At 43.2% G+C, this 20284-nt stretch overlaps 1 protein-coding gene and 1 long non-coding RNA gene across 3 annotated transcripts; one reads left to right on the top strand and one right to left on the bottom strand.

The window, feature by feature from the left end:
- Nucleotides 1–825: 825 nt before the first annotated feature.
- On the bottom strand, nt 826–5777 carry LOC120100679 (uncharacterized). The gene is made up of 3 exons (XR_005500534.2): nt 5418–5777; nt 1529–1734; nt 826–1337 (listed from the first exon to the last, which is right to left on the bottom strand). It is a non-coding gene; the product is annotated as an uncharacterized LOC120100679 (long non-coding RNA).
- A 109-nt stretch (nt 5778–5886) lies between these two features.
- Btf3 (basic transcription factor 3) lies at nt 5887–13015 on the top strand. Of its 2 annotated transcripts, none has more exons than XM_006231835.5 (6): nt 5887–6256; nt 6569–6637; nt 8773–8886; nt 9209–9410; nt 11671–11727; nt 12706–13015. In XM_006231835.5, exons 1-6 carry the CDS (start codon nt 6125–6127, stop codon nt 12750–12752), a joined length of 621 nt encoding a protein of 206 aa, XP_006231897.1. In that variant the 5' UTR covers nt 5887–6124; the 3' UTR covers nt 12753–13015. The 2 variants fall into 2 exon arrangements, with proteins under 2 accessions (XP_006231897.1, NP_001008310.1); NM_001008309.1 differs by having other exon boundaries at nt 5906–6014.
- The last annotated feature ends 7269 nt before the right edge of the window (nt 13016–20284 follow it).

Raw genomic sequence — 20284 nt, 5'->3', positions numbered from 1 at the left:
ACGTTTCTTCAGGCCACATGCTCATGGTCCATTTCCCCTCGGTCTCCTTCTTCCTGGTCTCTCCACCTGGTCTCTCTCTCCTTCCCACATAACTCAAAACCCACCTACCTTTAATCCCTCCAGTAATTGGCTGCAGTCAATTTTACTTAAGCAATTGTTTTAAATTAGGGAACAAGGTTTACACAACCAAAGTTTGTAAACCCGAGGATTTGCTCAAAGCCTTCAGACACACAGAATTTAGCATTACAATACAGAGCACGGATCAAACCTCAACAGCCAGGAGCTAGCTTAGCTAATCCCTCACTAATGTACCTGAAGGCCGGCCTCCCTGGAGATTCTAGGTTAAGTAATGTTGACAAGTAACCCTGACCATCACAGCAGCTGAAGTCACAGCCTGCTGTGTTTTATTCAGTCAGCCTTAGTGACTAATGGACAAAAATGGGATCACACAGTACCAAAGAGGGGGCGTGGGGATTAAGAGTACTGGCTGCTCTTCTAAAGGACCAAGGTTCTGTTCCTAGCAACTGAGTGGTAGAGCAGAGCTGTTCACAACTTCGGTTCCAAGGGTCTAATGCCATCTACTGATCTCTGCAAGTCCCAGGCATGCACATGGTACACAGACACATATGCAGGCCAAACACCATACATATAAAAACTAAAATAAAAAAATTTAAAGGGGGATCATTGTGGGGAGTAGTGGTGCATGGCCATGGTTCAGGTGCTTGGGACACTGAAGCAAGAAAATTATTTAAGCCCAGAGGCTCTAGGCCGGCTTTGGAAATACAGTGAGATCCCATTTATGGAAGGGAGCTTATTCAAGGAGAATTTAGGTGGAAATATATACATTTAATATATGTAAATATAGTCATAGAAATTCCCAAGTCAGGAGAGACCTAATGGAGAAACTTCAAAAAAGGGTTACTTTGGGGTAAAGGGGTAAACAGGTGCTGAGCGTCTTATAGAGAATCTAAGGTCAAGAAGAGGAGAGTCTAAAGAGGTAGGTAGTTGAAAAATAAGGCAGTCTAGCATAAGAGAAAAGGACAGGAGAGCGAAAGGTCGCATTGAAGGGGCTCGATCCCTCCAGCTGTTGAGAAGGTGGGAGATCCTGTAATAGACGCTTTGCTGAACAGGCAACCGGGCCATCTTTGTTTCTGCTACACGTGCTACATTAAGTTGGCTCTTGAGTAGGGTTTTATTTTGATCCTAGTTGATAGAAGACAGATGTCTGGCATCTGGTCCCACCACTGAGTCTGGCCACCGTTTCTGAGCAGCTGGCAGTCGTGCCTGGGTCAGTCTCTGTGGGAAACGGTGACTTGCCACCAGTTGTACGTTCAGATCTAGAGGGACATGGAGTGTGAAGTACTTTACCAGAACCACATGGGAGATAAGGATTATTTGTTCTGACTTTCAGTGTTTCATATCTTAATACCTATCATCATATCAGTAATAGTCTATTACAAAATTCTTATAAAATTTTAGCATGGCATAACTGACACATTTATAGAGGTACTTCTCATGGAATAGTTACCCAGTTTCTCCTTGGTACTCAGTACCGAGCCCGAGCCCTACAGCAACAGCCTTGACTTCCTTCCTTGCCTGTTGACTCAGAGGCACGAGAAGCCTAGAGCATCCCAGTGGCAGTCCAATTTTCAGCTCAGTGACACCATTATTATTTCTCCTGGTAAGATGTCTCCCTTGCTGGAACTGAGACCTCTCATCCAACAGAATATATCCCTGTAGAAGACAAAGCAAGTTCTGTCAGCAGGTTGGTAAGGGAATAGTGCATGGTGCTGCCCATACCCCACCCCCTTGATTTCCAGACAGGTTAGGTATCCTGAAGGACTATTGGTGGATAAAACAGAGCCAAGGTCTGGGTCAAGGTTTCATGAAGGAAGAAGATCCTGTTGTTCTTGCCTCTGAGTTTCTAGGAAGGATGTGTATAACTGACAGCTCCCTGGCTCCAGGAGATTCAGTTGCGTGCTCCTGAATTCCTCCAACAACTCCTTTCCTGGCTGCAGATGTTTCTTTCTGCCTCTCCAGAAGAAACTCTGCAACAGTCCTGCTGACTACTTAGGTGTGGGCTGGAAGAGGTGCTGCTGTGTGAAAATGGGCCAAATGACTTATTTCCTTGCACACTTGGTTTCAGTGGACAGTTTGCACACAGCTGTCACCCACGCTTAGCTTACCGATGGGTAGTGGCTGATAGGTACATTGGCAGCAAGGAAGATCTTCCTCTGCTCCACCATAAACAAACACCAAATGCCCATCCGGTAGACACCCTTTCCCTGTCTAGAGTCAGAGGTCAGGCCGCTGGACCAGCCAGTACGTGCAGTGCTGCTATGAAGTCTGAACTCATTTTCCTTGAAGGTATTTTTTTTTCCACATGGAGAGGTTTAATGAAAGGACGAGACAAGGGAGAGGGATGAGAGAGAGAAGAAAAGCTTGAATGCATTTTATAATACTGTACAGTGAGATGTACCTTATAAGGCCTTGTGGGATGCACCCATGGAAAAATATATTTCTTCTCTGGTCTTTAAGTCTCACTAGGAAGGAGAATGGGGAGAAATAATTCCCCTTAAGAATTAAGCCTGATGGGGTTGGGGATTTAGCTCAGCAGTAGAGGGCTTGCCTAGCAAGCGCAAGGCCCTGGGTTCGGTCCTCAGCTCCGAAAAAAAGAGAAAAAAAAAAGAAAAGAATTAAGCCTGATGCCGAGTAAATACCTGGTTCTTACTGAAGCCAACTCAATTTCCAGTCAGAGATGAAATGACCCATATATTTTGTTTAGACATATACTATGAACCAAGGAGGGCATACCATCCTTCCAGGACACTGACTCTGTATCAAGCAAAGGTTTGTATCTACCATCTCAGGAATGCCCCAGCTGCCCCCAGGGTTCTTTTCTCTGTGGGCTAAAGCACTCCTATTGGGGTACATTGTGTGAGGGTGTCTCTGTAGATTCCATTGTTAATACCCTCGGAGAGCTAAATACAGGCAGGATTTTGTTCTTCCTCACCTGCCTAAGGTAATCTAGAATTGTATCTGATTGGCTGTAAGAAAGATCTGACAGCCAATAGCTGGGTAGGAAGAGAGAGAGAGAGAGAGAGAGAGAGAGAGAGAGAGAGAGAGAGAGAGAGAGAGAGAAAGGGAGGGGGGGAGAGAGAGAGAGAGAGAGAGAGAGAGAGAGAGAGAGAGAGGAATCAGAGAAGAGAGATTCACTAGAGATGGAGTCAATGGATGGACCAGAGGAAGTAGAGAGTTAGAGCTCCCCACTTGGTGTAGTCTGGTTGAGTTTAGAGTGGTTGGGAGACTGCTTAGCAAAAGGCCTAAGCTTTAAAATATTAAAAAGCCTGTGCCTTTATTTATATAATCACTGGTGGGTCCAAGATGGTCCCGCTATACACTACCTGACATCAAATGGAGAATTTGGGGAGAGAAAAAAAACGAACAAACAAAAACAAGAAAAACCAATGCTTCTGTGGCACAAAGATGAAGGAGATGTAAATTACTGGGGTAAAGGTGTCTCAGCAAGGCTCCCTGAGACTGATGCATAGATGTTAAGTTGGGCAGAGACTGCAAGGAGACCGCAAGGAAGTTTAGTGGATGGTGTGTCCACTGTGATTCTCTGACAAAAGCATAGGGTTCTGCCTGTGAGATGGCTCCAGAGAAATACACTTGCCAGTCAAGCTTATGATCCCAGTTCAATCTGTGGAACCCACAGTGAATTGGGAATTCAACTCCCAATAGTTGTCTTCTGCCCTTTAAACACATACACACACACACACACACACACACACACACACACACATATACAAAGTAAAATCATGGATTTACCTTCAGTCATTTCTCAAAACTTTTTTTTTTAAGATTTATTTATTATATATAAGTACACCGTTGCTGTCTTCAGACACACCAGAAGAGGGCATCAGGTCTCATTACAGATGATCAGGAGCCACCATGTGGTTGCTAGGATTTGAACTCAGGACCTCTGGAAGAGCAGTCAGTGCTCTTAACCTGAGTCATCTCTCCAGCCCTCTCAAAACTTCTTATGGGTCATAATTCTCCTTAAGAATTAAACCTGATGTCAAGTAAATACCTGGCTCTTGTTGAAACCTTGACTGAAACTCAAGTTCCAGTCAGAGATGAAAATAACTCATATATTTTTGTTTAGACATATGCTATGAACCAAGGAGAGTAATCATGTTTCCCTTTTCCCGAATTCTGTTGACAGAGGCCATCGAGAGTGCTAAGCAAGCAGTTCTTGCACTGCTCTATACGAGTAGTAATCGAGCAGTAATCGGTGGGAGTCAATCCTTTATGTTTGCTGGAGACAGCGGGAGCATGTGAGAAATGGTAGTCCTGACGTAAAACTGCAAGAGTAATTTCTAGAGGAAATGTAAAACAATAACAAAGCCCTTTGATTATTTTGTAAAAGGCTGGTATATAAATATTAACAAAATTTGAAGTCCTGGTTCTCACAAAACAAGCACAAACAGCAAGGGTCAAAATAAACATCGTCTTCCTTACAGTTAGGGCAGCTTTGGTGACATATCATGTAACATGTGTTTTTATATATTTTCTGTAGCACTGAATTCTGTGACCTCATTTCAGTTATTTGGAGTATGTTTAGGCTGAGGTACTTCATAGCTTAGCCAACAGGCACCGGTTTCTGCAACAAACTTACTTGTTGGGATAAAAGAAACATTGTTCTTTGTTGTTTCAAGGGAAAAAAAACTGTTACAATTTTCTACACAGCAAAGTAGTCTCTCCTGGTTTTCTTAAATGACTCATCCCTGTTGCAATAAAGTCTTGTGTAAAAAGGTTTCCAAGGAGAAAAAAGAATGATTTTAGCTCGAGTATTCATTTCTGCAAGTTTTCTGGATAAATTGTATTCTCTCTAAAATTTCTAACACACTTCCGTTTTTGACTATTCAAAACCATTTCATAGCTAAGATTGGAAGAAGGCTGAGCACACAGAATTTTCATTTAAGCTTTCTTTAAAATTTTTTTTCATATAGGTGTTTTTTAAGGTTATCTTTAAACTTGTCTGGGAATGGTCTAGACGACTATAATCCCAAGCATTGGACAAGAGAGAGGGTCCCGAGCTGGAGGAAAGTTGTGTTTCAGGCTAGCCAGGACTACTTAGTGAGGCACTTTCACATCGCACAACAAAAACCGACAACCACAATGAAACAATTTGTGCTGGAGTTCGGCAAACTTTAACTCAACGGCCACGTTTTTATCTCCAAGCACACAGGCTCAAATTCATCTCTGAATTATTCAAAGTAAAGTTTGCTCCACTGTGATTGCTTCATGGTCAAAGCCATGAATATTCGATATCAAGGAGTCAACTCTATTATTAGAGAGTAAGTAGGCGATGGTAGTGGTGTAAAAGGTTAAAGGGTTAGAAATCTTGTTACCCTGTTTCAACCTTGAATAATCGGAATTGCAGTCGGGTGGAGATCTGGAATGCATTCCGAACACGCTTTCTAGAAATTCTGAATCGCTATTTCAACATCACCCAAATCACTTAATTTTGGAAAGCAACTTTAGCTTCGCTGATTTTGATAGTTTTTATTTACACCCGGCCTTGAGCAGACACTGCTGCCTACTGGACAAAGCTGGACGCCCTAGAGGCAAGCACAAGGCAGACTGACATAACCACAGCTCTACAGGGAGCCTCACTGTCTGATCTATCCATGGCCTTTCCCAGGATCGCGGTCGGTGTCCGCGGCTCCCAGCTCTCCGATGCTGCTCCTAGCCGGCCGCCGGACGAAAGGAAAGAACCAGCCACCCACTGGACCCGCACCCTCGCCGCGGGGCCCCGGCTACGCATGCGCAGCGACGCCAAGTCCGTTTCCTGAGTTCTGGAGGAAGTGGCGTCGCGTTACTTCCGGCCTCCCTCTAGCTGCCATCTTGCGTCCCCGCGTGTGTGCGCCTTATCTCAGCTGGTCTGCCCGAGACCCCCTGAGCGTGAACCTTAGTCCCCCGCGCGGCCCCATTTCCACTCCGACAAGGTACAAAAAGGCTGTGGACGCCGGAGTGGGAGGAGAACGGGAGCGGGGGCGGGCATTTCCCGGCAGGAGCGAGACAGGGAGGGGACAGGGCTGTGGAGAGGAGGAAAGCGATGCGACGGACAGGCGCTCCGGCTCAGGCTGACTCTCGGGGGCGAGGGCGAGCCAGGGGCGGCTGCCCCGGGGGCGAGGCGACGCCCTCTCTTCTTCCACCTCTCGGCGGAACCCGAGGACAGGAGCCTCAGGTACCGCGAGGCCTGCGGAGAGTGGCCGGGCCGGGTAGGCCCTGGCTAGGCGGAGGCCGGCCAGGGCCGCGGGTGGGGGATGCTGGTCTGCCGTGGGGGTGACCCGAGTCTGGGCCTGGAAGGGGGAGGGGCGAGAGTGCTTGTGCTCCCCGGGCTCGCTCGGAGCCGACTTTTGGAGCTTTGTGGGGGTGAATTTGGGATCCAGGCCTCAGCCTGAGGAGACGTTCTCCTGAGAGTGTATTGGGAAATAACGAGCATGGAATGCTGGAGTGGGGCCGACCGTTCTTTGCTGAGGATTTCCTCTCTTTGTAGATGAAAGAAACGATCATGAACCAGGAAAAACTCGCCAAACTGCAGGCACAAGTGCGCATTGGTGGGAAAGTAAGTTTCTTTTTTTTCTTTCTTTTGTTTTCCCTTTTTAAAAAAATTCTCTTTGCATTTCTCACATTGTTTTTTGTCCCTTTGCTTGGCAGGGGATATTCGCAAAGCTAGCAAATCCAAGGGAAACGAGACCGATACCAAGAGACGTGGAGGCTTTATATTGGGGGTGAGGGGTGTAAGCAATAGAGAAAAAAAAATCTTTAAAATGTTGCTTTACTTGCATAAAGTTCAGGACTATGGCGTGTGTAAACAGTACAAAAATGTTACTTAATTTTATTAATAGGGAGAAAAGTATGTTCTCTGCCAAAGCATTGTGCACGTCTAGCCTTGAGTTGCACAAAATTGGTGGGTTATTAAGACTTTCTGCAGTGCTTTCTGAACTAAATGCTCGACAGGGTAATTGTCTTTTTCTAGGCTATTTGAGGATATTTCCATCAGTTGGTGTACTTTTTAAATTCCTGAACAGCATTAGATTGGAAAATACTACCTGAGCACATATCTTTTCTTCTTTAGCCTTTGTGATTATGCTACAGTGGGAGAATGAAAAGGTGTTGGCAGATTGATTTCTCCTAGTGGATACTGTCTTAAACTCTTTATTGAACTTGGTGCTGGTGCTAGTGCTAGGTCCACTCCAGATGAAGATCTCCTTAGTTTCAAGTATTGATAGTGTTAGCACATTCCTGGTGTTTAACAAGGTGTGGCGGCTTGTTGAAGCATTGTGTCTTGGTGAAACTTGTGGAGCTTCCATAGTACAAGTTTATTACCTATTAAATTGTCCTAACTTCAACCTTTACCTTAAGTTAGGAGACTTGGCACCAGGAGTAAATATCCTGTTTGTCTTTTGCTGGCAATTGTAGCCTTCAGTTTGCATTTACAACATTAACTTTAGATGTTACGTGTCCTTTTTACTTTAAGGCAGGAGCCTTCAGGTGCTAGGAAAATGAATTTGTTTTCTTAGTTTCTGGAGTGATGTGCTTGTGTTCGAGATTGTTCCTCTAATTACTAGGTTTGCCTTCTAGTGTCGTCAATCCAGGGAAAATGAAAGCCTTCAGAGTTACTCTCATAGGGACACTTTGTATCTAGTCTCTTGTTAAGCTAAGACAATGTTTCTAGTCATAATATGGGAACATTTTTTTTTCTGTACCTTTTAAAGAAACCTTACTTACAGGTTGAGTAAGGTATTGCCTTAGAGGGAAAATAGTGTTAAATTCACATGCTTTCAGGTGAATAATTAAAGACCCTTTTCAGTGTCAGGAAAAACTGACAATATTTTAAGTAAATTCTACATTTGTGAAATGTGTGGAATTTATAAGTGGTAGCCTGTATTTTATAGTTAAATTTTTCCTGGTGGCATTGTTATTATAAAAATGTTCATGGTGTAAAGTTGAAAGTAACTTAGCATGTCATAGTGCAGAGTTGAGAGAAGACACAGATTGCACTATGGCTTGATGGGATTTTAAAATATGACTAACAATAACTGTTAAAAGTAAGCTAGGGAAGACGGAGATGTTTATAGAAATCCTTAGTTGAGTGATTAAGGAGAGCCTTTTTCATGGGGAGAAGCAGAAATTTGCTCTAGGGAGGGAGGTGAACAATGCAGGGAAGAGGTCTAGAGTTCAGAGGTCTGTTTGGGTTCAGAACTTTCTACTCTTGGCTATAATAGATATCTGTATGCAGATTCATAGGTGGTTTGTATACTATCTCACCGTGAATACCAATTAAGCTATTGACTTTTCTTTGGAAACAAAAGGTACAAATGAAGCTTAGCTTAGGTTGAGACATGGCCTTGTCTGGTCATTTTTAAAAAGACTATGTTAGGGCTTGTGGAAGGCATTTTCACATCTGACTGACTGGTGCTATGAAATGTCCTTCCTTATTGCCATCTTAGTCTGTCTTAGTTTGTGGGTTTCATAACTACCTTTAATTTTTATTATGTATTTGTTTTTACTTGAAACTAGGTCTCAATTGTTTTGCTATGGTTTACCTAGAACTCAGTAGGTGACCAGACTGGCTTCAAATTCAGAGATCCATCAGTGTGCCACCATGTTCATCTGGTTAACTGTCTTGTACAGAAGCAAAGATCTGAAAACAGTTGTAAAAGATCTGCTGTATTGTCTGCCCTCTTGCTCCCATAGGGAACTGCTCGTAGAAAGAAGAAGGTGGTTCACAGAACAGCCACAGCAGACGATAAAAAACTGCAGTTCTCCTTAAAGAAGTTAGGGGTAAACAATATCTCTGGTATTGAAGAGGTAAGGGTCAAAACGCGTGGATGGGAAGTTTAATGGTCATGGATGAAGTAATTGTCTTGGCTCTACTGTCAGCATTGTAGTTCATGCCCCATTACATGTTTTGAGTGTCTTGGGAGATGTTCTTGCCCTATTAACTAACAAGTGATCCAGGATGTTGTGAAGGCAGAAAGCTATTTCCTTACACATTCTGGGGAAGTTGTCACCTGTACTTCAAAGGGAAGAACTATACCAGTTATCCAGATTTCAGGTTTTGTTTAGTAAAAACATTGATTTTAAAGAAATCTTTGGTGATTGTTACTTGTAATAATTATTTTCTTTATAGGTGAACATGTTTACAAACCAAGGAACAGTGATCCATTTTAACAACCCTAAAGTTCAGGCGTCTTTGGCAGCAAACACCTTCACCATTACAGGCCACGCCGAGACAAAGCAGCTGACAGAAATGCTTCCCAGCATCCTCAACCAGCTTGGTGCAGACAGTCTGACCAGTTTGAGGAGACTGGCTGAAGCTCTGCCCAAACAATGTGAGTGTCCTCAGAGTCATTGTACTTGGCTGGTTGCTTAGCAACTTCTTTCTGTGATCTCAGGGTTCAGAATTGCTAAGAATGTCTTTAGGTATAGAAGGCCAATTTATATATCTAAAAGAATAGTAAACTTTTAATTACTTATGTGTTCTTGTTTATAATGTTGTCTAGTTTATCCTCGCCTATTATACTTGATTTAGTGGATGTTTGTTTTCTACCAGCTTACATGGTTTAAGTCAGACTAAAACTTTTCATCAGTTAGGAATGAAAAATGTTAATTTGGGGTTTTGCTGGTACTCAAAATGTAGAACTGATTAAGCTGGGCATGGTGACTCATGGTTATCAATACTCTCCAATTAACACTTTAGAAGCTAAACTAAAAAAAATTACTGGGTTCAAGACCAGCCTGGGCTATAGATACACAGTCTCAGAAAAAGAGTAAAACTAGCATTCCATCTCCTTATTTTACAGTTTTTGTGTTTGGTGACTTTTGGACTCTCTATTATTTTAAACGCAGCCCATTGTTGATGTAGTAGCCAGTGATTTGGTGTTGCACATTACAGCTAGATGGGTATTTGTTGACTTATATGTACAACAAGATGTGTTTCGGATCGATTTCTCTTGTGAGAAACACCATAAGCAAAAGCAGCCTGAGGAGAAAGGCTTATTTTAGTTCCCTGCACTTTACAGTCCATCATCAAGGAAAGCCAAGGCAAGAGTTTCAGGCAAGAACCGTTAAAGAGCAGTGCTTATTGGTGTGCTCCCGGGCTCACAATCAACTATTGTATTGCCTTTTCAGTTCATGGCCTCCCCCAATTAATTGTTATTGCATGGTGTGTGTGTGTGTGTGTGTACATAATATTTAATGTTACTTGCTAGTGTGGATTTAGGGCTATTTGGCCTTGTACAGCCTTTCTTATACAGGCCGAACTTGCCCAGGAACGAATGGCACTAGCCTACAGTGGGCTAGTTCTCCTACATCAAGAAGCAATAAAGAAATACTGCCGCCCCCGCCACCCCTCCTACTCTACCTGGCTGAACTGATAGGCAATTTCTCATTTGAGGTTTCTTCTCCCTGTGGGTGTCAAATTAACCAAGATTAACCATTACAGTTAATATGAGAACTTTATGCTGGCTGCTTAAAAATTGAATAGGAATGCAGAAGTAAATTAGGTTTATAATGTCTTGTTTTCCTCTGCTGTTGTCAGATGCTGACTCATTTTATGCTTTTATTGTTAAGGAGGGGCATCAAGATGTTTTAGGCTATCTTGGACTTTGAGAGTTTAAATGGGCTTTTAAAATTTCCACTGGTGTCTGTGCAGGTTAGAGCTGTGTGTTCTCAGAACTTGCCTCCTTTCTGTTTGGTGAAAGTTGTCTTAGGTGTGATGACCCATGGCTGTAATCTCAGTCACTGGGGAGGCTAAAGAAGGAACTTTACATACAAATTGAAGAGTCTTTATGTGTTGAAAGCCTGGGCAAATTAGACTGCTCAATTTGTGGTTTTGTTTAATTAAAAATAGGCTGGGGGGGTAGGGCTCAGTGGTTGTTCTTGTTTGCATATCTAAGGCCCTGGGTTGAGTCCCAGTATCTTAGGAAAGGGAGAGAAGAAGAGAAAGAGTGGTGACTTAACAGCTGAAAGATACTTTAAATTTGGCCTTTTTGTTTGATCTTTTCCTTGACTGAAGTAGGTCTCCCTATATAGCTCTGGCTGGCCTGCAATTTACTATACTCTTCTTGTCTCTATTCCAAGTGCTATGACTGATAGGTTAGTCACCACATGTAAGGTTTTGGGGCTTTTTTTGTTTTGTTTTGTTTTTTCTTTTTTTTTTTTCTTTTTTTTTTTTTTTTTTTTTTTTGGAGCTGAACCCAGGGCCTTGTGCTTGCTAGGCAAGCATTCTACCACTGAGCTAAATCCCCAACCCAACACACGTAAGTTTTTAATGCTTTATTTCATTCAGTGAATATTTATTGGGCTTTATGCAGTACACAGAATATTTAGAGAAACAGCTGGCCTCTTCATTTGCCTCCCAAATAAGCCTGACCATAATTTGGTGTGTGGTTTTACCCTGAGCATTCCTCATTGTTCTCACTATACCCAGAGGATGTTTTGTGCCCATCAAAAGAGCTCCTTGATGGTGCTATAGGTGAAATCTTAGGTACCACTTGAGTGGGTGTAGGTCGTAACTTTGTATTTTATGGTTTATCTTTTGGTTGATATTTATTGCTCTAAAGAAGTGGGTTGGTTGTTTTCATTTCACAGCTGTGGATGGAAAAGCACCACTTGCTACTGGAGAGGATGATGATGATGAAGTTCCAGGTAAGAATGGCTTCAGCAAGGGAGAGAAATGAATCTTTACAGAACATTCCAGAATGGTGGTAGTATTAAAAAGTTAGAACCAGGGGTTGGGGATTTAGCTCAGCTGTAGAGCACTTGCCTAGGAAGCGCAAGGCCCTGGGTTCGGTCCCCAGCTCCGAAAAAAAAGAACCAAAAAAAAAAAAAAAGTTAGAACCAGTGAGGGTGAAGACACAGGACAAGAACCTCACTGAGGAACTGAAGCTGCCCAGAACCACAGTGGTTTAAGAAAAAGCATGGAGAAGCTTAATATCTTGAGGTTTGATGTTTTAAAAAGGTAGAGAAATGTTTTTCTTTTATGTTGTTGGTTTTGTTTGAAACAGTGTTTCATTATGTAACTCAGACCTGCCTTAAATTTGAGACCCTTCTGACTCAGGCTCTTGAGTGCTGGGATTGCAGACATGTGACACTATGTCCAACTAAATTATGTTGAATTTTTGTCCTGTGGAAAAATCAAAAAATTCATACATTTTCCTCTTAAGATAAATGTCTCTGGAACCCAAGAAAAGTTGAGATTGTGTCATGATCCCTTTAGTTCTGTTCTCCCTAATTAGCCAATGGATTGTTTAATTCTTAAATTGAGAGGGGATGAGTAAGAAATAAAATTAAGCAAGCGTGATGTTCACTCTTACACAGAGGCTCTCAGCCTGTGGGTCTCAACCCCTTTGGGGTAGCATATCACATGTTTACATCACGATTAATAACAGTTGCAAAACTACAGTTATTAAGCAGCAACAAAATTATTTTCTGGTTGTGGTCATCACAGCATGAGAAACTGTATGAAGGGATCACTGCATTGGGAAGGCTGAGAACAGCTGCTTCATAACTGCCCAAAGAAATGGGGGTGACGAGTCTTCACCTTTAACAGCATTTCCTTAGGTATCTGCAGGTTATTTGTAGAATTGGCTTTTTTCAGGATCTCTTGTTTTGATTCTTTTCTAGATCTGGTGGAGAATTTTGATGAAGCTTCTAAGAACGAGGCAAACTGAATCGAAGCAACTTCTGAAGAAGGTGACACTTGGCAGAAGTTACAATAGGAGCTGCTGTTTTATATCATGACTGCTTTTTAAAAATTTTTTGTTTATTATGGATCTGATAAAATCTAGATCTCTAATATTTTTAAGCCCAAGCCCCCCGGACACTGCAGCTCTTTTCAGTTTCGCTTAAGCCTAATTCATTCTTTGCAGCAAATTAAGCTGAAGACGCCTGGGAATAAAGTTTGGAAAAGGTTAATAAAATTCTTTGCCTAGTACCTGGTTTATTGTTTTATTTACGTGTCACTGGTGTGTGCACAGTGAGCACTTGTCTGCAGAGTTGATTATGGCATGTGGTCAGACTCCTGGCGTTTGATGAACATTCAAGTTGGTTAGAGCATTTTTTTTTCTTTTTTTTTTTTTTTTTTTTTTTTTTTGGAGCTGGGGACCGAACCCAGGGCCTTGCGCTTCCTAGGCAAGCGCTCTACCACTGAGCTAAATCCCCAACCCCGAGAGCATTCTTAATGTTAGAGAGTTTGCTTCTCTAGCAACCATTAGGGCTGTTTGTTCCATGTGGTGTATGCTGAGAACAGTATTGTGTGGGTAAACCAGGGTGCTTTTTCTCTGGTGTTTATTATAAGCATATAGAAATATCTGTCTCTTTTAAAGATTATTTTATATGTGTGTACATCATTTATATGCCTAGCACCTGCAGAGGTCAGTAAGAGGCTATTAGGTCCCTGGAATTAAAGATGATTGTCAACCCATGTGTATGTTTGTGCTTGGAATAGAACCTGGGTTCTCTGGAAGAGCAGTAAGTGCTCTTAAGTGTCCTTTGTCTCAGTTTCAGCATTTCATTCTAAGTTTTTTTTTTTAAAGATTTATTTATTTATTATATATAAGTACACTGTAGCTGTCTTCAGACACACCAGAAGAGGGCATCGGATCTCTTTACAGATGGTTGTGAGCCACCATGTGGTTGCTGGGAATTGAACTCATGACCTCTGGAAGAGCAGTCGGGTGCTCTTAACCACTGAGCCATCTCTCCAGCCCTCATTCTAAGTTTTATAGGGTATGAACAAGTTCCTCCATTTTTCATGTATAACCTGATACTCTGAATTACTAATTTCCAAGTACTATTAAGAGATGTTTTTAAATATATACCATAGTTGCAGCTACTCTTTTAAGGTGCTCTACAGCTATATTCCAGAGTTTCTGTGCAGAGTTAATTGTGCCAAAAATTTAGAAGGAAGGTGCAGTCACATCTTGTGATCCCTCTAGGTGTAACAAGGATCCAGAGGTCTCAACAGCTTAAAAAACCCAGGTGGCTTCCAGACACTCGTGGGTCAGGTTGATTGTAAACACATTGCATCACAGCTTGCCTGATGGTGGGGCACTCCCTGATTCTGGCATAGGAAGTCTGGTACCATTGCTATGCTTTTAAAGTAGAGTTTGTAGAGGTGGCTGCTGACAGACTGGTCTAAATCTATAAGGTTTTTCCAGCTGGGTCTGTCCTAGTACAGAGGTTAAATCTGTTTTGTCCTTAACCATCTTCAAGTATTTTCTTTAAGATTTATGTATGTGAGTACACTGTTGGCGTCTTCAGACACCAGAAGACCGCATCGAATCCCATTACAGATGCTTGTGAGCCACCATGTGGTTGATGGGATTGGACAGGACCTCCTGAAGAATAGTCAGTGCTCTTAACCACTGAGCCATCTCCTAGCCCCTCTGCAAGTATTCTTAATTTAGATTGATTAAGTATACTGTGTTAGCTATGGGTTGATAAGGAAACGTTTCCCTTCCTGATATCCGTTTTCAAGGAAGGGTTTTGCTACAAAGGCTGATGGATCTGATGCCTGGTTTGCTTCTATTTTATCACAGGAGCAGCATTTAATTAGAACCTTGCCAGTCTTGTGATAGGATAGGTGACAGGCATGTCACCAGCTGGCTTCTCAAACTTAGGCTGGGAGGTGACACACAATTACCACTGATTACATCAGTCAGAGATCATTCCCTGGGATGGCCATGGTGCTGAGGAAGGACTGCCCCTACCTTCCCGCCCCCGCCCCCCCCCCCCCCCAGATACAGCATCATCACTTGTTTCGTCCAATTAAAGTCCTAAAGGAGAGCTACAAACAAATAGATGTAGGAATCTGGGAGAGATGAGTTCACTTGTCTGAGTCTCAGCCACACCCTACCTACTGGGAGGGATTTTAGGTACTATCAGGTGAGAGAAACAGACTGTTGTACTCTTCTGGTCTTGGTGATGGAGCAGTTGGTTAAGGCTGTGTTCTCCCTGGCCATCAGGGAAATGCAAACTGAACTACTTGAGAAAGCACCTTACCCCAGCCTGAATGGCTGTCATCAAGCAATCTCAAATGGGGGGGGGGGGGATGCGGGAAATAGGAGCCCTTAATTATACTTGATTATACTTGGTGGGAGTGTAAAGAACTACACCTTTATGGAAATCAGGGTGCTTCCCAAAATATGTAACAACCATATGACCCAGCCTTATTATTCCTTAGATACTTAGGACTCAGTATCCTACCACCAAGATACTAGTGCAGCCAGGCTCATTACCACAGTGTTCACAATAGCACGGAAACAACCAACCTAGATGCCCATCAACAGATGGTAATGAAAATGTAGTATACATATACAATGGAATTGTATTCAACTGTAAGGGAAATTCCAGAAAAATGGATGGAAACTAGGTTGCATATATTAAATAAGGTGTTTGTTCTCCCTAACATGCAGATCCTAGTTTGAAATACCCGAATACATAATGACTATAAGCATAAAGCCTTAAAAGATAGAAAAGCAGCTAGGGCTAAAGAAGAAAACGCCATGATGACATCTAATACCTTACATGCTTTTTAAAGCAATACATGCTCTAATTTTCTGTAAGATCTAAACCAGGGATACACTAGTGAGCGAGAGACATCTCCATACTGATTGAAATGAGTGCACACGTATGCTTCCCACAGAACACTGGCTACTTGGAAACAGGTCTAGAACGGACCTAAAACTGCATCTAATTCTGCCTATTTGCTTTGTTAACTGGACACAGGTTCACTAACCCTTCCCTATCCTACACTCCAGGATGGTAAACGAGCCCGTGAACAACACCATCATTTTTCAGCCTTTCCAAAACCACGAAGCCTAGTCACACAGGTTTTCATCACTCCAATCAGCACAGTCTTGGATGCCATTTCTGCAGCGACTTCTGGGAATGCAGGCGCAGTCCGTGAAGAAAACAGTATCACATCTCCAGCCTGAGCACTCTGGGCACTGTGAAACTAGACAGTTGTATTTATTTTTAAAAGCATAACTTAAAAAATGTCAACTGGGAAAAAAACGCTATTGGACAAGAGCTGGCCCTTCAGGTTTAAAAAAATATTAGTGAAACTATCTCATGGGAAAACTGCAGATGATTATTGAAGATTCCAGACGTGGTTTGAAAAGCCAGAGACAATATTGCCTCTCCCCTTCAGTCCTAGCTAAACAGACTGACAATCTGCATAAACAGGGAAGGGTCCTCTTGAGTTCCTGCAGTCAGTCAGCCAAGGAACTAGGCCTTTGCTTGCAGGCAACTAGCCAGAAGCAAAAGCTCTTCAGTTGCCGTTCCTTTGTTAAAGAGGCAGACTTCTCCTTAAGGAGAGCATGCACTTCTGTCTGAGCTCCACCATTGACAAAGCTGACTGTCCATGTCCACTCACTATGGCCTTGCCTGCCCGCAGATGGGGATGGGTGCAGCTCAGTGTTAAGCCATTGTGGGAACTTGGTGGGGCACAAGGATAGCATTGAGGAAGGAAGGACAACGGCGATAACTAGTTTTCTTCAGAGAGCTGAAGCATTGAGTAAGCCTTTTGTAGATCTTTCAGAATTGCCAAAGAAACCCAAAGGAAAGTTGTTAGTAGACAAGAGAGCTTTCCATTGAGAACATTCTCATGCAAAACTGACTTTGTATCTTACAGAGGGAGAGCTCTTTAAATTGATACAATGAAATACTAATTAAATATACTCCCTCTCCTTCCCTCTATTAACTCTTGCTTCCTTCCATCCTCTCACTTTCTCCCTCTTGTCTTTCTGTCTATTTACTTATTACTTATTATTTTTGGAGATGGAAGCCAGGACCCTTAGCTTGCCTAAGCTGGCTCTCTACCTCAAAGCTGCTGCGGCCCAGGGAGTGATGGACTTTCTTAGCTGTGGATGTAAATAGGAAGTTAGAGCTAATTTATGTCACTGGAGTACAAGGGCAGCCAGAATCCATGGAAACGACCAACTGTGCAATTTTCATCTTCACTTGATTCATCGGAACAGTCTCCACAGTCGTTCCTGGTGTCACACACCCTGTCCACAAATGTCCATGTCTTCTGGTTGGGACACTTGAAAATCAAGTTTTGTGGGAGACTGTTGGGCATTTGACCTAGAGATTACAGATATATTATTTCTTTTTTTTTTTTTTCTGGAGCTGGGCACCGAACCCAGGGCCTTGCGCTTGTTAGGCAAACACTCTACCACTGAGCTAAATCCCCAACCCCCAGATAAATTATTTCTAATGGAAAAATTATTCCAAGAGAAGACTCACTCCTGACTTCAAGGTAAGAGCAGGTAGATGAGAAGACAATGCTTAAAGGGTAGTTCTGGATTTTAGCTTACTACGCCATTTTAAAGACAGGGTCTCACTGTATATATGGCTCTAGCTGGAGCTGGCCTCAAACTCAGGCAGCCATCTGCCCCAGCCTCCCAAGTTTTGTGATTGAAAGCACGAGCCGCTCCGCCCTGGCCACTGGTCTTTACTTCTGTTTGGTAGTTAGTCCACCTCACCGCAGTAGGTATCAGATTCATCATCTCCATCTTGGCAATCCACCTTGCCATCGCAGAGCAGAGATGGTGGCAGGCAAGTCGTGTGGTCCTCACACAGGAATCCTGGTTGCTGTGAAGTTGTAAGGCACTGGTGATATGCCCAACCTGAAAGACGGAAGGATGCTGATGTCCTACCCTCATCTGCCCTGGGCCACTATCACCACTATTCTCCTTTCATTCATATGCACACTCCAAAACTCTCAAAGCACAGGCCTTCTCAACCTGACTGGTTTTCCTTTTCCATCAAAACCATCGGCATCTGGCGAACAAGAGCAGGCTCACTCCTTGACTTCAAGGTAAGGGCAGGTAGATGAAGAGTCAATAAGCCTGCTCCCTGGTGTGGTGTGAGCTTTGTGATGGCTTGAGTATATTGTTCTGTCTATTATTTTCTTGGCTGATTTAAGAACAAAGGTGACATGTTATGTCAACCTGGTGGGTGTACCGTAAGTAAAATTAAGTTGAGATGCCTTTTCTTTTCTTTTTTCTTTTTCCGAGGTCCCGTAGAATGAACTCAGGTCCTTGCACATACTGGGCAAGTGATCTACCAGTAAGTTATTACCTGCCCTCTAACTAAGACGACGATGATGAGCAATCATTTTGAGACAGCACATCTTAGGTCTTAACTCTCCACAAGTAGCTGAACACGACCTTGAACTTCTGACCCTTCAGCCTTTACCTCAGGAGTACTGCGATCACAAAATTTGTGCCACCAGGACTTATGCTTGAGGTGCTAGGGGTAAAACCAAGTTCTTTCTACATTCTAGGCAAGTACTTTACCACCGAGCTATGTCCCTGGCCCCCATATGATAGTATTTTAAATTACAAATGGATCTGCTTATTAGGAAGGGAAAGGTCTTTAAAACATCTCAAGAGCTATGAAAAAAAATGATTAAAAGGAAGACAGAAATATTGGTGGCACTCGTATCTCAACATAGTTGTGTGTTTCTACACAATCCCTAATGGCTGTGCAGATGGTACATGGTGCGGGGATAATTGAAGTACTTGCTCTGGAGTGATGGGGGTGCATTTTCATCTTGAATAATTAAGAGGCAGATGGATAAAACCAGAGTTTGTATCTCTCGATCCAGTAGGTGCTGGCACTGTTGTTTCAGAAGCAAGAATCACTAACTCTGGCTGTCTGAAGGAATTGTCATCAGTCAGACCCTCTGAAAATTTGTTGTGAGGATGGGATGAGTCGGGCCTCAGAGGTGGGGATTAGTACCTGGGGTGGTGCCCATGAAGGAGAAAGGCAGAGTGAAGTGGAGTACGTGCGGGGAATCTTAAACCCTGATGCAGGTCTAATGCTCATGGGAGGACAGGGTTAATAAAGGTCTGTGTGGGAAGAGTCTCCAACTGCAGCACAGCCCTACATCCTAAGGATGGGCTGGCTCCAGTGTGTCCTCAGTGCTGACCTTGGCTGACTGTTTGGGAAAGTGGGCTGCTGGGTGTGGAGTCTGGCAGCCGGGGCTGTCGGTTCATAGACATCTGAGCTTGGTCTTAAATCCCTTAGGAGTTAACCAAATGAACAACAGAAGAAGCTCAACAGGGGAAAGCCAGGTATGCGGTATGCGGGTGTGTGTGTGTGTGTGTGTGTGTGTGTGTGTAATTGATTGTAGCAGTTGCACAATTCTGGACCACATCTTACTTTGTATTCAACGCCCATTCCTCGACTATGAACTTTTGTTTTGAATTCTTTTACACTTATTTATTTCCGTGCTTGTGTTTACATGCACGTGTTTGCCGCCGACACAAGCACATGCTGGCCACAGCAGTCATGTGGAAGTCTAAGACGATTTGCAGCAGGACTCAGTTTTCACCCTCCACTGTGTGGGGCCTGAGGATTGAACTCAGGTCACCTTGGCAGCAACTGCCCCCTCACCACTGAGCCATCTTCAGGCCACATATTTCTTTGTTCTTGCTGTGTAGTCCAGGCTGTTCTTGAACTTATGACCAGCTGCCTTCCCCCATCCCCTAACTTGGCCTCTCAGGGATATTTTTTCATATTTCTTCCTTATATATATCCCAAGTTTGAGGCACCACGGAGTCTGTGTCCTTAACATCCCTGAAAACTCAGTTTCACACAGGGATCCCTCCAGGGCTCAGTTCCAGTTCCAGTGTTGTGCCCAGATTGTAAAACCCCAAAGAGACCACCAGGAGTCACAACCTAATGAGGGTCTTTATTCAAGCTCGAGCCTGGGCCACCAACCTTCCTAATGGGATAGGAAGGAGAGTGCACCCCAGGTCTAGAGGAAGGGGGCTTCCCAGCCTTGGCATTACATGAGACGGTAAAGGAGTGTTGGTCTTTCAGCTAATTGGTCTACAGCACCTGGTTAAACCAGAAGGAGGGAGTATACATCAAAAATGACCATCTTGACCTGGGAAAGACTTAGGTTTTCTTAGTCCACTCCGTTTCAGCCAGCTGCAGCTGCTGTGTCTACATTGCAGTTACCAGAAACAATACGTGATTTTTCTCAGACCTTAAGGGAGGGGGTCATGCCTCTCTAAGGGCAAATTAACTTAGAATGGAGCCTTAAGAACAAAATGGAGTTTACTCTGCCACCTCAGTCCCTTCATCAGATCTTTTTTCCATTTCTATGTCACCAGTCCTCAATGATTTCTCTCTAATTTGATTACTAATTACATGCTCTTCCACCAGTCATTGCCCTATTTATAGT

This window comes from Rattus norvegicus, chromosome 2 (genome assembly GCF_036323735.1).
Source record: "Rattus norvegicus strain BN/NHsdMcwi chromosome 2, GRCr8, whole genome shotgun sequence".
Classification (NCBI taxonomy): Eukaryota; Metazoa; Chordata; class Mammalia; order Rodentia; family Muridae; genus Rattus; species Rattus norvegicus.
The sequence above is the reverse complement of the archived record's forward strand: the minus strand, read 5'-3'. Positions and strand labels throughout refer to the sequence as shown.

What these genes read in the sequence shown, in the direction of transcription:
- Btf3 (XM_006231835.5), top strand. Translation starts at nt 6,125, where the DNA reads ATGCGACGGACAGGCGCTCCGGCTCAGGCTGACTCTCGGGGGCGAGGG. An exon ending in CCCGAGGACAGGAGCCTCAG is followed by an intron (nt 6,257 to 6,568) that starts GTACCGCGAGGC and finishes CTCTCTTTGTAG; the next exon opens with ATGAAAGAAACGATCATGAA. An exon ending in AAGTGCGCATTGGTGGGAAA is followed by an intron (nt 6,638 to 8,772) that starts GTAAGTTTCTTT and finishes TTGCTCCCATAG; the next exon opens with GGAACTGCTCGTAGAAAGAA.